Source organism: Pantherophis guttatus, chromosome 1 (assembly GCF_059756535.1).
Source record: "Pantherophis guttatus breed Tessera chromosome 1, ASM5975653v1, whole genome shotgun sequence".
Taxonomy (NCBI): Eukaryota; Metazoa; Chordata; class Lepidosauria; order Squamata; family Colubridae; genus Pantherophis; species Pantherophis guttatus.
Genome location: NC_142063.1, coordinates 167,009,938 through 167,024,054, shown reverse-complemented (window position 1 = coordinate 167,024,054; position 14,117 = coordinate 167,009,938). Strand labels below are relative to the sequence as shown.

General features: G+C 34.6%; 1 protein-coding gene across 3 annotated transcripts in view; it reads left to right on the top strand.

Annotated features, from left to right (window-relative positions):
- Positions 1–14,117, top strand: part of PGAP1 (post-GPI attachment to proteins inositol deacylase 1) — a 54,286-nt gene that overhangs the window by 24,478 nt on the left and 15,691 nt on the right. For all 3 annotated transcript variants that reach the window (XM_087882125.1, XM_034429907.3, XM_087882126.1), the window contains 12 exons: positions 19–70; positions 270–347; positions 738–813; positions 1,137–1,210; positions 1,309–1,360; positions 2,807–2,873; positions 5,260–5,365; positions 6,945–6,983; positions 9,357–9,450; positions 10,487–10,577; positions 10,755–10,940; positions 13,528–13,663. In XM_087882125.1, coding sequence (XP_087738251.1) covers positions 19–70; positions 270–347; positions 738–813; positions 1,137–1,210; positions 1,309–1,360; positions 2,807–2,873; positions 5,260–5,365; positions 6,945–6,983; positions 9,357–9,450; positions 10,487–10,577; positions 10,755–10,940; positions 13,528–13,663 — 1,051 coding nt within the window. The remainder of the gene's footprint in view (positions 1–18; positions 71–269; positions 348–737; positions 814–1,136; positions 1,211–1,308; positions 1,361–2,806; positions 2,874–5,259; positions 5,366–6,944; positions 6,984–9,356; positions 9,451–10,486; positions 10,578–10,754; positions 10,941–13,527; positions 13,664–14,117) is intronic.

Below are 14,117 nucleotides of genomic sequence, written 5' to 3'. Positions count from 1 at the left end.
TTAATATACATTTCACAGTCTGCAAGCAATTGACTTGTCTTGGAATGCTGAGTTACTACCAACGGTCAAGGTATTTATTCTGAACCTCAAAATTCACTAGGTATGTGAATTTATAGGTATGTGACTTATTATGAAAAGTATCATCTCAGACTTAGTAAAATGTTTCGTTCTAATGTTATTATAGATTACACAATTAAATATTAGATAATCTTTAACCTCAATTTTTAAAAACATATTCAAGCATTATTATTATTTGCATTGTTTTTCAGATTGTGACTTTGAAACTTCAAGATTATCCATCTTTGACTCATATTGTGCTTCATGTTCCAGTAGTTAATGGTATTAAGGTAAAAAAAAATTTAAACAGAATTTTCAGAAATGAAATGTGAGTATCCTAAATGAATTTACATATTACATCATGGTGAAATTGCTACAGCAATAATCTTACTCTGTTTGACCATAGCTGCAATAAATGCGGAGAGTTGATATCTTATATTTATAATGGATGAAGCCTTGCTTGGTTTCAGTTACAATGGTAAAGGGTGCATCACTGGAAGCTCTAAAGGTTGAAGAAAGATTTCTATATGGGTACACAATTGATCAAGCTTTCAGGGTTTTTTTTCTTCAGTATCTGGGTTAAATAAACACAAGTTCTAAATGACATACTGTATTTGGAATGGATAGAAATCCACATATTAGTTTTAATATGACAATAAGTAATTTTGTTTGTCTTGCAGTTTACTTTGGACTGTGAGTTCTTTAATGAAGTTTCAAGAACAGTGCAACTCCCTGTAACCCATCTTTTTAGCATTGGTAGGTTCAGTTCATTGCATTTGACATATGGATTAATTTTTCTTCTTCCTTCTCCTCCAATTGTGATTTTAAATCTATAATCCTATACAGACTTCTCTGAAAATTGCTCTCACTGTTTCTAGATAGATATAAATAAGATTGTGTTCTTGTCTTTTAACAAAACATTTTTATAAAATGGTTATTTTTTCCCATCTTATTCTTTATGTTTTATTAATAAGGAATTTGTGTGTCTCTGTACAGCTAACATTCAATAAGTCTTCTAAAAATCCATTTTAATTTTTATCTTTTGTTAATTCTAACTAACAAAGCAATAATTTCTGCAGGATTTTCTTCAAGCAAAATCATACTAAATTCAACTGGCCTTATTCACATTGTTCAGCTCCAACATTTTGGCCAGGTATTAATTTTTGAAGTGTATACATTTTTTGTTTGGTAGAATCTAATATGGATTAGTTTTGGGAAGTAATACTAATATAGTATGTTATCTTTCTTTAGATATATCAGGCTTTTAACATCTTTATAGAGAGTAAATGCCAGATTCTCAAAGGTAAATTTATTTCCTGAATATCATTTTATATATAAAAATGCTTCTTGTTTGTTACTTGCACATCTTATTGCATTCTTATCATTTGTTAAATTAGACTAGTCGTATCAAAACAAGACAAAATGAGAAATTACTGAAACCAATAACAGAATAACAAAATAACAAAGTTGGAAGGGATCTTGGAGATCTTCTAGTTTGTCCCCCTGCTCAAGCAGGAAACCATGTGCCATTTCAGACAAATGATTGTCCAGTCTCTTTTTAAAAACCTTCAGTGTTGGAGCACCCACAATTTCTGAAGGCAAATTGTTCCACTGATTAATTATCATAACTGTGGGAAAATTTCTCCTTAGTTCTAGTTTAGATTTAATCTGAAAGTATGTATTTAGGAGCCATAAATCAGTCAGTCAGCAGGGAATCCCACAAGTAGAGGGCCAACCACTGAGAAAGTTTTAATTCTTTTGCCTACCTATGTTAAAAGAGGGCTTATCATCAGGACCGCTACAGTTGATATCAGAGTTCAGGCAACTCATAGATAAGGAACAAATGCTTATAGTTTTTATACAAAAACGATGCATACTCTCATTCTCAAGATCCAGCAATATATGGCCCAATACAGTCAGAAGTTATGACAACTGTTAAGTGAAATGCCCATGTGACTGCTCTTCCCAATACAATCATTAAATGAAAACACAGGTTAGTGACACATGGAGTGACTCAGAGGCCCTAGGAGGTCTAGTGTAGACCCTGTCTAGGGCCTCCCAAAGCCTTCCCCACCCCCTTAAAGCATCCTGTGTTCCACTTCCCACTCCTCAGGATCCCTGCATGCCTTGGGTCTGCTTCTCACTCCACTGGGTCTGACACCCTCCTCCTTATCCCGTATCTCTCATCTCATACTGAAAATCTCTGGAGCTCAGATTAGGGAAGGAAGACAGGCCACTGCGTTGCTGAAAATGGTGGCCACTTGCAAGATCACATCACGCAACCCAGCAATGGAGCGGCCTGTCCTTCTTCCCCAATGCAAGCACCAGAGTTCCAGGACTCTTTAAAAGGTAAGTGCTTATGGTGAGCTAGTGCAGGGGATGGGGGAAAATAGGCTGGGGGGGAGGGGCTGTACAGCATTGTTGCAATCTGTCATAAGGGCAACTGACTGGGGTGGGGTACTGCAGTGCCTGTAATTTTGGGATCAGGTTGTAAGAAACTTTTTGGGGGTCCACCGTAACTTCAGGATTACAAGGATTACCTGTAACGGGACCTCTACACTCTACTTTCGGGATTGGGGATGTTCATAAACTTCCACAACTCCAAAAGGAGATTTTAAGAATAAATTGTTACTGTTCAAAACTATTCTTTTGATAGGAACTGATTGGCTATTACCCAATTATCCTTATGATTTGTTAAACTTGAAGTACTTAAAAATGATTTATTTTGTGCTTTCATTTGTCCCTTAAGAAAGAAAACCCAGTGTATATCAACTTCATATACCATGGTCACATGAAGATTCCTTAACTTTGTCACAGTAAGGATTTCTCATTCTTTATTTACAGTGTTGAAATATAATAGGCTATAAAGTATTTTCTGCCTATTTTACAAAACAGATATCTTTTTACTTCTGATAGATAGATATGCTTCATGAAAATTGTAAGTTAAAAATCCAATTTACGTATACAGTCATTTGCCTAAACAAGTAAGTAAGGGGAATCAGGCAGGAATAACCAGGAATCTTGGCTTCTGACAGAAATTGGGACCGGATTTCTAGTCATTATGGTATGTCATTATGGTAGTAAGTTGAGGTACCTAGATGACAAGACCCAATTTTAAGACACTTGTTGTGGCACTTGTTAAGCAAAATCACCGTGATCATTAAGCAAATCCATGGTTCTTAAACATGGTCATAAATGGAACCCATTCAGAATGCCGAACTGGAAACAGGCAAAAATACTGAAACAGGCAAAAAACAACGCAAATTGTGGCCAAGTGACAATGCAACCAGTTGTAAAGGTAAGATGGTTGTAACACACCTGAAATGCATTTATGTGACTGCCAGGGGGGTGGCACAGTATTTTATGATGGCTAAAAGTGCTTTACAGGCCATAAAGCACTAGTTCCAGGCCTCTTGTAATCTTGAATAGTCATTAAGCTGAGTACTATTTGAATAATTTATTTGGTTTACATCAAAACAGTCCTAATTTTCTTTCCCCAAAGGTAGCTTATAGATTTACCACAGCTTTCGTGTACTGATGATGTAGTTTTCCTATCTGAGACCTTAACTGGATTAAAGTGTGCTTTGAGAGCCTTTGCCTTTTATTGTAAGGACAAAGAATTAGTAATACATTTTGAAAAAAATAAAAAATGAAAATCCTAATATTTGCTAAATGCTCTAGGTGGCAATTAAATGGCCACGTAATTGAGCAAATCAAGGCCTTTCAGTATCTTAGACTTATTTTTCAGACTTCCAGTAAGGGAAGTACTATGTCATTCACAATCTTCAAATATTAACTTTGGCAACTGGAACGTTCTGATTGGGAGTAGGGCATTACTTATCCTTATCTACCAATGTGCCCTTCCAGCTCTTACATGTTCATATGTATGTTGAATGTTTTACACTATGTCTCAAATGTAGTCCTTTGTTAAGAGTGAAAGTAAAATTTAACTAATTTTTTAGCTATTGCTTAAGGCTTAAATATTGCCTGCAAACGTATCCCTTTTGATACTAGATGATTATTTCAGTGATAGTTAGAAGAGATATTTACTAAAGAAACTGTACTTCTTTGGATTTTATGAGGGAGATCATTTATTTGTTTTAGAGTTCTCTTTGAGCTTTTGGCTGAATTGGATTGGAGAAAACATTACTTGTTTGATTTGCCTGTTAAGAGAGAGGTTATGGGATGAAGAGCTATTTGTCACCTCTTCCTAGTTAACAAATAGGTTAACAAGGAAGAGGTGAAGAGATTATGAAATTGTTTATACTTGTCACGGTGCAGATGGAAAGTTGCTTTCTTAGGGGGGAGGGTTTATTTTTGCTTTCTTGCACCTTTTTTTCTTTCTTTTTAGTTTGTATTATCTTTTATTGTTCCATCTACAGCAGTTATAAATGTATTACAAAATATAAGCACTGTAGGTCCTTGTTTTATCAGTTTTTATTAGAATTTCAGCATTATAGCCTATTGAATATACAATATTTGTGTGCACAAATACATGCACATGCATGTGATGTTGAATATTTCAATTTTTTTCTTTACGGGAATTCTGAAAATATTCAAATGTATACATGCAGATACACACACACACACACACACACACACACACACACACACACACACACCATGGTGAAATTTCTCCATCAATCCATGATACTTCTCATTTGTATGTTATGGAATAATTCCAAAAATGACAGCAGTCTAAGAAGAGGCTGTATCACTCCCTTTAACTCTTATTTTTCCAAACACTTTCCATCTTCCATTTGCTGTTTTCAATCCTGGTCTGATTATTTTTATTTCTGACTAACATTAAGCAGGGTTCATTAGAGTTTTTAATTAGATTGTATCATCTTTTAAAGTTTCTTTTGCAGTTAAATGAAACTAAGGGGCCACTTATCAAAATATGAAATTGGACCATTCTAGAGGTTTTTGTTATAAAATGTATTGTTATTATTTTTGTTTATTTCTTGTGAGCTGCCAAGAATTTTTTGTGATTGCAGTAGGGTATACATTTGATTAACATATAATAAATAAAGATGGAATTGCACAAAAATATTTAGTGTATGCTTTTTTAAATTAAGTGTTAATGTTTCATGTAGTTGCTCCCTCGTGACTGTAGCACTTATCTCCATCTTAAGTTTGATTTGTGTTTAGATGTGATGCCTTACTTTGCAGATTAATAGTTTTTAAAATTAACTATTTTAGGGATTCTTTGACTGAGATTTCTGCAAAATTGCACATTGCACAGCCTGAAAATGACTCTACAGTTCCTTTGTTGAAAATATATTCATCTTCAGATTGTCAATATGAAGTAAGTAAAAACTATAAAAATGTTCAATTCCTTCAGGTTTTCTTCAGAATAAGGCAGCCTATATTGTTTATTTGTTTATTTGTTTTATAAATTTATATAACACCTTAGTCACAAAGTACTTCTATGGATTGTATACAAAAATAATGAAAGTCTTTTGAAAAACTAAGGCTAAATGATCTTTGCTTTCATCTTTAATGTACTGTATTTGTGACTTACGGGCCCATTTTAAATGTATAAAGTTCAGTGACCATTCAAAGTGGCTTATTGAATGAGTGGTCCTTGAAATTCTGGCCATTGCTGCAGTCAAACACTTATGAAATCCTGTAGTCATATGATTGCTGTTTGTGACTCCCCTGCATGCTTCTCACAAGCAAAGCCAATGAGGAAGCTGGCAGGGAAGGTTGCAAGTTGCACTGTGATTCCCCCCAGTCTTTATGCACTGATACTGCATTATCCTCTCCCAGTTTTCCTGCACTCACACCAACCCAACAATCTTCTGCTTGCACAGTGCCACAGCACCAGCCTCCCCCAATTTGTGCATGAACTTTGTCAGTTTCCTCCACACACCTGTATACCCACATGCACCTTTCCTGATATTCTTTCCACTTTCTGTTTTAACAATCTGCATGTCTTGGGGTTACAATGGCAACTAGGTTGCTGGGATTGTCCTTGCTAAGCGATACAATTACATGATGTCTCACTTTGCAACCATGTTGCTTAGTGATGGCAATCCTGGTCCCAATGTCTTTGTGACTGGACGACTATTTATATTGTATTTCTTAAAAGATATAAAAATAGCAAGAATGAAGTACATCTATCACTGTATAAACGGCACAGCTGAAGCCATGAAACCAACATAATGACCTTCTAGTTCTAGTTGAACTTCTGGACTTGGAAAAGCATTAATGCTGATTTGGGGTGGGGAAAGGAGGGGTAGTTTCAACCTAATGGTGAAATAGGTAAAATAGTTTCAACCTAATGGTGAAAAGCATCAGTGTTCATATGAGTTAACAAGCTCTCTGGGAGATGTGTGACCTGAGACACTCGATCCTTGGAAGATCTGACTTGGACAGTAAAAAAGACCCAAAGAATATCTGATTAGTATTAACAGAAGGACTTCAATCTGTACTTGGCAAGAGACTGGAAGCTTAAGGTAGTTTAATAGGAGAGAGAAGCTATGAAATTCAACCTTCAGAAGTAACTTTTATTTTTGTAAAGCATTTTAGTAACCTTATATGGAGATCACTTAAAATGTGGATCACTGTGGACAAGGAGTCTTCATCTACCGTGTTTCCCCCAAAATAAGACCCTGTCTTATATTTTTTTGAACCCTGAAATAAGCGCTTGGCCTTATTGCCATGGGTTTAAAAGCCCGATTGGGCTTATTATCAGAGAATGTCTTATTTTGGGGGAAACAGGGTAGGAGAGACTGGGCTGGGGTTGATGCACAATCTAAACTAGAAGGCATTTTGGTACTATGGGCACTTACTGCATTTAACTTTCCAGTAAAAGTTTTTAATTTTTTTATCTCAAATATTTGTTTTTAAATAATAACTCTTCAATGTATGTGTTGAACTAGGTAACTGTCAAGACCTCTTTTCTGCAGGTCCTTGGTCAGGTAAGATTTTATTTAATAGCTTATATACAATTATGTTTAAGTAGATTAAGAGAAGTAAAATTTGCAACTTAATGCAATTTGATACATTTTTTAATTGATCTGTTACTGTTAGAGCAGTGTTTATTATTTAAGGCTTAATAGTGGCTTTAAAAGGTTAATTATGGCTTTATAAAGCCCTAAATAAAATTCACTTACTAGACTTCTCTATGGAAGGTTTGTGCTCAATAGATTTTGATAATATTAAAATTACTTTCAAACAATGAATTTGGGATATGGATCACCAAACAAATTTAAGCAAGGTGTCACACCCCAATATTCCAAAAGGGTTCACTCCAACCTCCTACTTATTATTCATTACAATTCTGACATTTCATAAGGCCCTCATTTTACCTGGGCCCTCAGCAGTTATTTTGGGATGTTTAAAGGTACTCATGTGCACCTTTGGTTAGGTCCATGCAGTGCAATAGAAACTCTTAACTCTCATGCTAGTATGCTGCTCTCTATATCCTATTTTATTTGAGTATATCTCTTCTTAATTATTTAGATCCTATCATTGTTTTCTATTAGATATTTTATTGTATTTGGCCTTGGGGTCATAATAAACTGATTGATTGAGGAAATTGTGTGAATAACTGATGCCTCCAGCTGCTTTTCACATACTATATTTTGTGACTCACATACTATATTTTTCCAACAAAATGTATCAGCAGAATGGGACATAAATCTGCCTCGTTATACTGTATTATAAATAAGCAATCATGAATTCATAGAATCCTCATTTTCTGTTAAAATAAATAACGTGTACCTGCCTGTTTTAAGGCAGAATTTAAAGTAGTTGTGTAATTACTGTAAAAATATTGTGGGAGGGAAGTGCGCTAGGAAAATAATTTAAAATGGCGAAATGTTCTGAGCAAGTGTAGTAGTTACCTTTGCCACTGGATATATGAACATCTGCTGCACCTTCTCTCATAGGAGAATTTTTTTGTATATTCAAAAATCTTTGAGCTATGCTTAATGCAACTACTGTATATAATTAAACAATTGCACTAAATTGAATTCTGAGCTAGCATGTCTAGGGTCATTAGGTATAGTATAATATGAGATGATTCCTATAGTTTAATTACAGATCTGTTACTTGTTTACAGGAAATATTGAAATTACATATATATATATATATATATATATATATATATATATATATATATATATATATATATATATATATATTTGCTGAAGTAGAAATTTAGATATTGAGTAAAGCAATGTTACTATTTTTAAGTAAAAAGCATAAACTGAAAAACACACATTTCAGAAAGTTTCAGCAAGCTTGTAAAATAGTATTGTCATTGCTACAGTGAAATTTACTGTAAATTATTTAAAGTAAGTTTTGTAAATGACACTTCAATATTATAGATAACATTTTAAACAGGTTGAAAAATTCCAATGAGCTGTTTTGGAGCAGGATGGGACAGCAACAAAATGGCAGTTGATATTGTCTGTTAGTGTATTAAAATTCCCAGATTAGTTTCATTTAAATCCATCTTGCCTTAATTTAAACATTTTCCACATAAGTGGTCACATTCTAGATACTTTAGGTACACATATCACCGTCCATGCTTTTTTTTAAAAAAATAATGAAGGTTAGATTCTGATCATTCAGCAAGACACTAATGAGTCCCAAAGTAATCTGAACATTTCCAAGCTTTTTTGTAAATTGCTAACCACACTTTGATATTAATATTTATGCTGATCTGATCTCATACATATTGTGATAGAATATCCACCTGAAGAAGCATTGGAAGGGAATCTTGGCAGCACAGAGCTTTCTCAGGAAGGAGACAGTATATTCCAGAGAGAAGCTCAAATTAAGAAACTGCAGTCCTGAGCTAGAATTTCTCTGGATATATCTAATAGGCTAGAGGGTTATAGCTTTAGCTCAGCAAGATTCTGTCCATTAGGATCATTAGGAGAAAATAAAGGATTGGACTCAATTGGATTTCACTGTGCCGTTTTTGGGCTTAAAGCACTTACTAAAGCTCATAGACATGTAGTTTTCTACAACTCATGCTATCTTGCTATTCTTTAATATTTACATTGGAACATATGATCTTCCTACAAATCAGTGAGAAAATAGATTCACTTCCTAATCTTTTTTGCTTAATAGATTTTTGCGAGTGAATTGGTTAGGATTGGAAATCTTTTATGCAAGTCTTGCTCTTTCCATGAATACTCAGGATGATCTCAAACAAGACACTTTGTTATATTTGTACAAAGAATTGTAAGAATGACTAAGGTAATTAATATAGGAATCAAGGAAAAGGTGGAATGAATTTTCCATGTTCTTGTTTTCCAAAAAACATCTTTGTTTTGTAGGTGATAAGATTCCATGGTGGCACTCTTCCTATGTACATTATTTCTAATATTCTTCTTGCCTACAGAAGACAGTTAAGGTCCCTAGTGTCAACAGGTAACATTACATGAAAAGATTTTTAAGCAAGGTTTGTTTATCGCTAAAAAAACTAGTTCACATTGCGTTTAATTTTATGTTTTTTATGTTCTGTGTCATCGCTTTTAAAACAAGGCTGACATTTGTTAGAAACTATTTATAATGAAACAAATCCCTTTTAGAATGTAAAGAGATAAAAATGTTTGCATTATTAGTAATTAGTGAATTATGAATATTTCATAGCTTATTGACTTTTACAGGATCATATTTTAAAATAAGGTTTTTACAACACAGGTAGTCCTCAAGTTACAATGACAATTGGGACCAGAATTTCTGTCACTAAGCAATGCAGTCATAAAGCTCGATTCCACTTGACTGCATCCCTTAGCAACAGCAATCCCGGTCTCCCTTTGTTGTTGTTGAATCCCACCAGTCATTAGACAAGGACCCATACTGATCCAAGCCATTCCTGTCTAGATCCCTCCCAGGCTCGAGCCCCAGTTCTTCCAAAGTAAGGGACTACCTCTCCTGCAATGCCCCCCAACTGCCTTTAAATCATCTGGGATGGGGAGAACACAGGGAAGCAGGGGCCTGGGAGTGCAGGGGGCCAAAAGGGCAGAAATGGGGGAGAGATAGGTAAGTAAGAGGAGTTAAAGCATCCCTGTGGTTGATCTTATGGTCGTAACTTCAGGGACTGCACTTAAGTGCCATTTGTTCAGTGCCTCCGTAATTTCAAATGGTCACTGAATGAATTATCATAACTTGAAGGAATAAATCTTTTGAAAAGCATATTTCTAAAGAATTGCCTTATACTGGGCTTTTTAATAAGACTTGTAAACTGGACGTGGAAATGTATGCATGGAACTAAACATTATTTTAATTTAAATATAGATATTTAAATATCTGTTTGTGCTCAAATAAAAAGATAGCCTGAGAAGTAATTGATTTTAATAGTATAATTTTTAAGCATTTTCAAATGTACTCTAAAAAGATAAATATTAACTTTATTATTTAATTTGTGAACATGTGGTTTCAGATATTTTTTCTTTTGTTCCAGGTCAGTGTTCAGACTTTGTTCCTGCACTTACTAAAGCAGCTAAGCCTTATAAAGTAGAACCCATAGCATACATGATTAAGTTCTTGTTGGGGTATGTTTCTTTTTAATATATTTAACATATTTTTATCTTAGTTACATAATTTTTCTCGAACATTTGCATTTTTGTAACTATTTACAACGTTAATTTTGCAGCTAAGATTAATTACTAGTTTTGGGAAATGCAGGTAATCAAACCAAATGACTATCATGCTATTTTTTTTTTTTTTAGACTTAACTGGTTTAAAGGACTCAGGAATTCAGAGCTGGATCGTGTCACAGTGAATAACCAGGACTTGTGGTTTCCTTTTGTATCCCTGATTCTCTTTATGTTTGGGACTGGCATAGCCTATTGGGGTGGCATACTTCTTGAATCGTCTATAAGGCTCTTATCTTCATTGCAATTAGTTTTGACAAGGTAAAAACCAATAAATAAATGTAAATGTTTAATGGTATTGCTGGAAACAACATTTGGCAAACTTGCTGAAGTATATGATATAGTATCTCCCTGCCGTATACAACAATGCAATATTTTCTGAATTGACATTTTTAAAATCATCTTAAACCTGAAGCACCTGTAAATATCACAAGCACAATGCAAAGGTTTCTGATGTAGCCCCTAGTTTGGATAAGTAACACTCTCTGAACCTGTAGTTACTAGTATTACACACAAACCATTGTATAACTTAAAAGGCAACAGGAATCAATTATTTACTACACTTCTGTGTTCTACAGGCAACACTTGTACAAAAGGTAAAATGACTCCAGCAATTTGACAGATTGGAAATGGGTCATATTTGTTCTAAATGACTTGATCGTCTTTTCCGAGAATGGAAAGTTAACAACACTTGAAATGACACACACACACACACACACACACACACACACATAACAGAAGTATTGCTGCCAAGTAAACTATTTGGATGTGTCTAAGATCACCAAGAATAGAACTTGAAAATGTCTTTATCTTTTAATAAAACAATAAGAAAATTGGGAAGAAAAATCTCTATGTATTCATAATACATAGTAATTTTTTGCTAGGCCAATGAAAAATTCACAAAATTATGTGCAAACTTTTGAATTTTCTAGAGTTGTTAATTGGATTAGGGCAAAAAGGAGAAAGGGTAAGTAATTAATTCTGAATATCAATATTTTCCCACTTTTGGCATGTGGGAAGAAACTTCAGACATACAAATTTTGTCCTGATAAATGCTTCAATTCAAAGAAAATGCCTGTCTTCATTTCTTGCTTCATTGAGAAGCAAGAAAAATTCCTCCAAATAATCTAGCTGGGTTCTACTAATCATAGTTCCAAGACACTATGGATCTTGTTGGGAATTTTATTAAGGTGACCAACTTTTTTACAATGAGAAGGACGACACGTGTGTGTGCCATGTCGTGTTTTGGTAAGAAGTAAACAAAGCCACTTGCACGCAGTGCACTCTCTCAAAACAATTCTCCTGTGCAGAGTGCATGTGTCTCATAATCACGTCTCGCCACATGGTACTGAGCCTTGACGAATCGTCATGTCAAATACAAATACATCACATCGCACGCAACGGATCGGATCGGCATCGATCAGATATGGAGATTTACAGATAAGTCTTCAAATATCGAAAAGGAGGACATGTAGGAGGACAGTTTTCAAGAGAGGACAGAACTTACAAAAGAAGGACTGTCCTCCCTAAAGGAGGACGATTGGTTACCTTAATTTTATGAAATTGAAAAGTTGCGACTTTTAAAACTTTGTTGTTATTGTTATTAAGAAAGTTATTGATCTTCCTGAAAAGTACTTCTGAATTCAGAAACAGTCTTTTAAGCAAGGCAGGATATATTATGCATAGAATGTATTCATAAACAGACATGTTAAATTTTAAACTCATTTGGAAGAACTATAACAATATATAATATGAGTAAAATATTCTACCAATTAATTGATAAAATCCTCCCACCCTTATATCATAGACCAAGGATAGGAAATATAGTAGCTTCCAGATGTTTTAGATTTCACGCCTATCAGTGTAGGTTATCAAAGCTGCTGCCAATTTGTTAGGAGTATTTTAGTTTGAAATACTTCAGCCTGCCTACTCTTGCTATACACAAATTTGTAGTTTAATTAAACGGTACTTTTAAACAGTAATTTTATGCTAAGTAGAACAACCAGCTGTTCATTCGTATCTTTTTTGTGTTTGTTCTATTGTTTCCCTCGGTGTATTGTTATTACATACTAAGTGGAAAAAGGATAAGGTGGGGTGGGGTGAAATGAAATGAGATGAGACGAGATAGCCTTTATTGTCACTTTTTTCCATGAACACACTGGCTCACATTCAGGGGTTGGTTCCACTTACCTTTACCACTGGTTTGCAACGGGAACGTGCGCACGCACTTCTATGCATGCGCAGAAGCTTCTGCGCATGCGCAGATCATCAGTAATGATGGGGTGGATGGGCGGAGCCTCCCGCCACCATTACTACCGGTTAGCAAGAGCCAGATTGAACCGGGAGCAACCCACCACTGCTCACATTAAAAAATGAAATTCTAATGCCTGCTTTCAAAAGAAAATAAGCCAAGATGTTGAAAATCCACCCATATAATGGTAAACTGTGCAACAAAATCTGAAAGAGCTAATTGTAGGAGGGATAAGCTCATTATGCATAACCTGTGTCGCTATGCATTTAGGTATCATGGCAAACTATGATTAAGAAACTTAGCATTTCTGATTTGGCAAAGCCAAGGTTGCAATTAAATAACAAATCATTTCAAATGTTGACTCCTGCTGAGACTACTGAATCTCAATTTAATATTGAGTAATCAAATAATGGAAAACAGCCAAGCAACTTTCAACCAACATTTGAATGTTAGAGCTCTAAAAAGTCAGTCTGCAGCTTGAGTCACAATGGTACTTACCATAAACCACTGTTTGATGTGAAGTTTAAACTCTGTCATTTTGTTTTTTAATATAATTAATATTTTATTTCATAAATGTGTTTATTTTGTATTTGTTAGACCCTCTGGACTTCCATCTGACAACAGTCTGATTACCCGATTAAGGTTTTCTGTTGCGGTTTCAATGTTTTTTCTTAGCTGGACTACCTGTGGAGCACTGGCAATAATGATGACTTATTTTCATTATATATTCAAGGTATTTAAACAATAAAAGTTATGTGATATAATACAATACAAACATAGTATTGACACTTTTAGACTACAGGTTGATTAGTTAATTTCCCACTAGTTTATGTTAAGCATGGAAGATCATAGGCTTCTGCTAGTTTGGCCTTTAGATCATCCACCCTGCCTATATATGAGTCTATATACAACCTATGTGTAAAAATTTACTGCTGATGTTTCTGGTAATCAACACAGAAGTGTCTCTAGGGAAAAGTCAGAAGGAGAGAGCGCTTTTGGATAATTCTCAACCAAGTTATACAATTTGTCCCTTTGCCCCTGAAATAGGCTAATGCTCCCTGCTCATTAATCTTTCTATCCAAGGAAGAAAGCAGACTGAAATATTTTAAAAATGGATTATAAATAATGTAGCAGTAAAATCCCAAAGAAGGTCCAGGTATGCAGGGATTATATATGAATTCAATAAT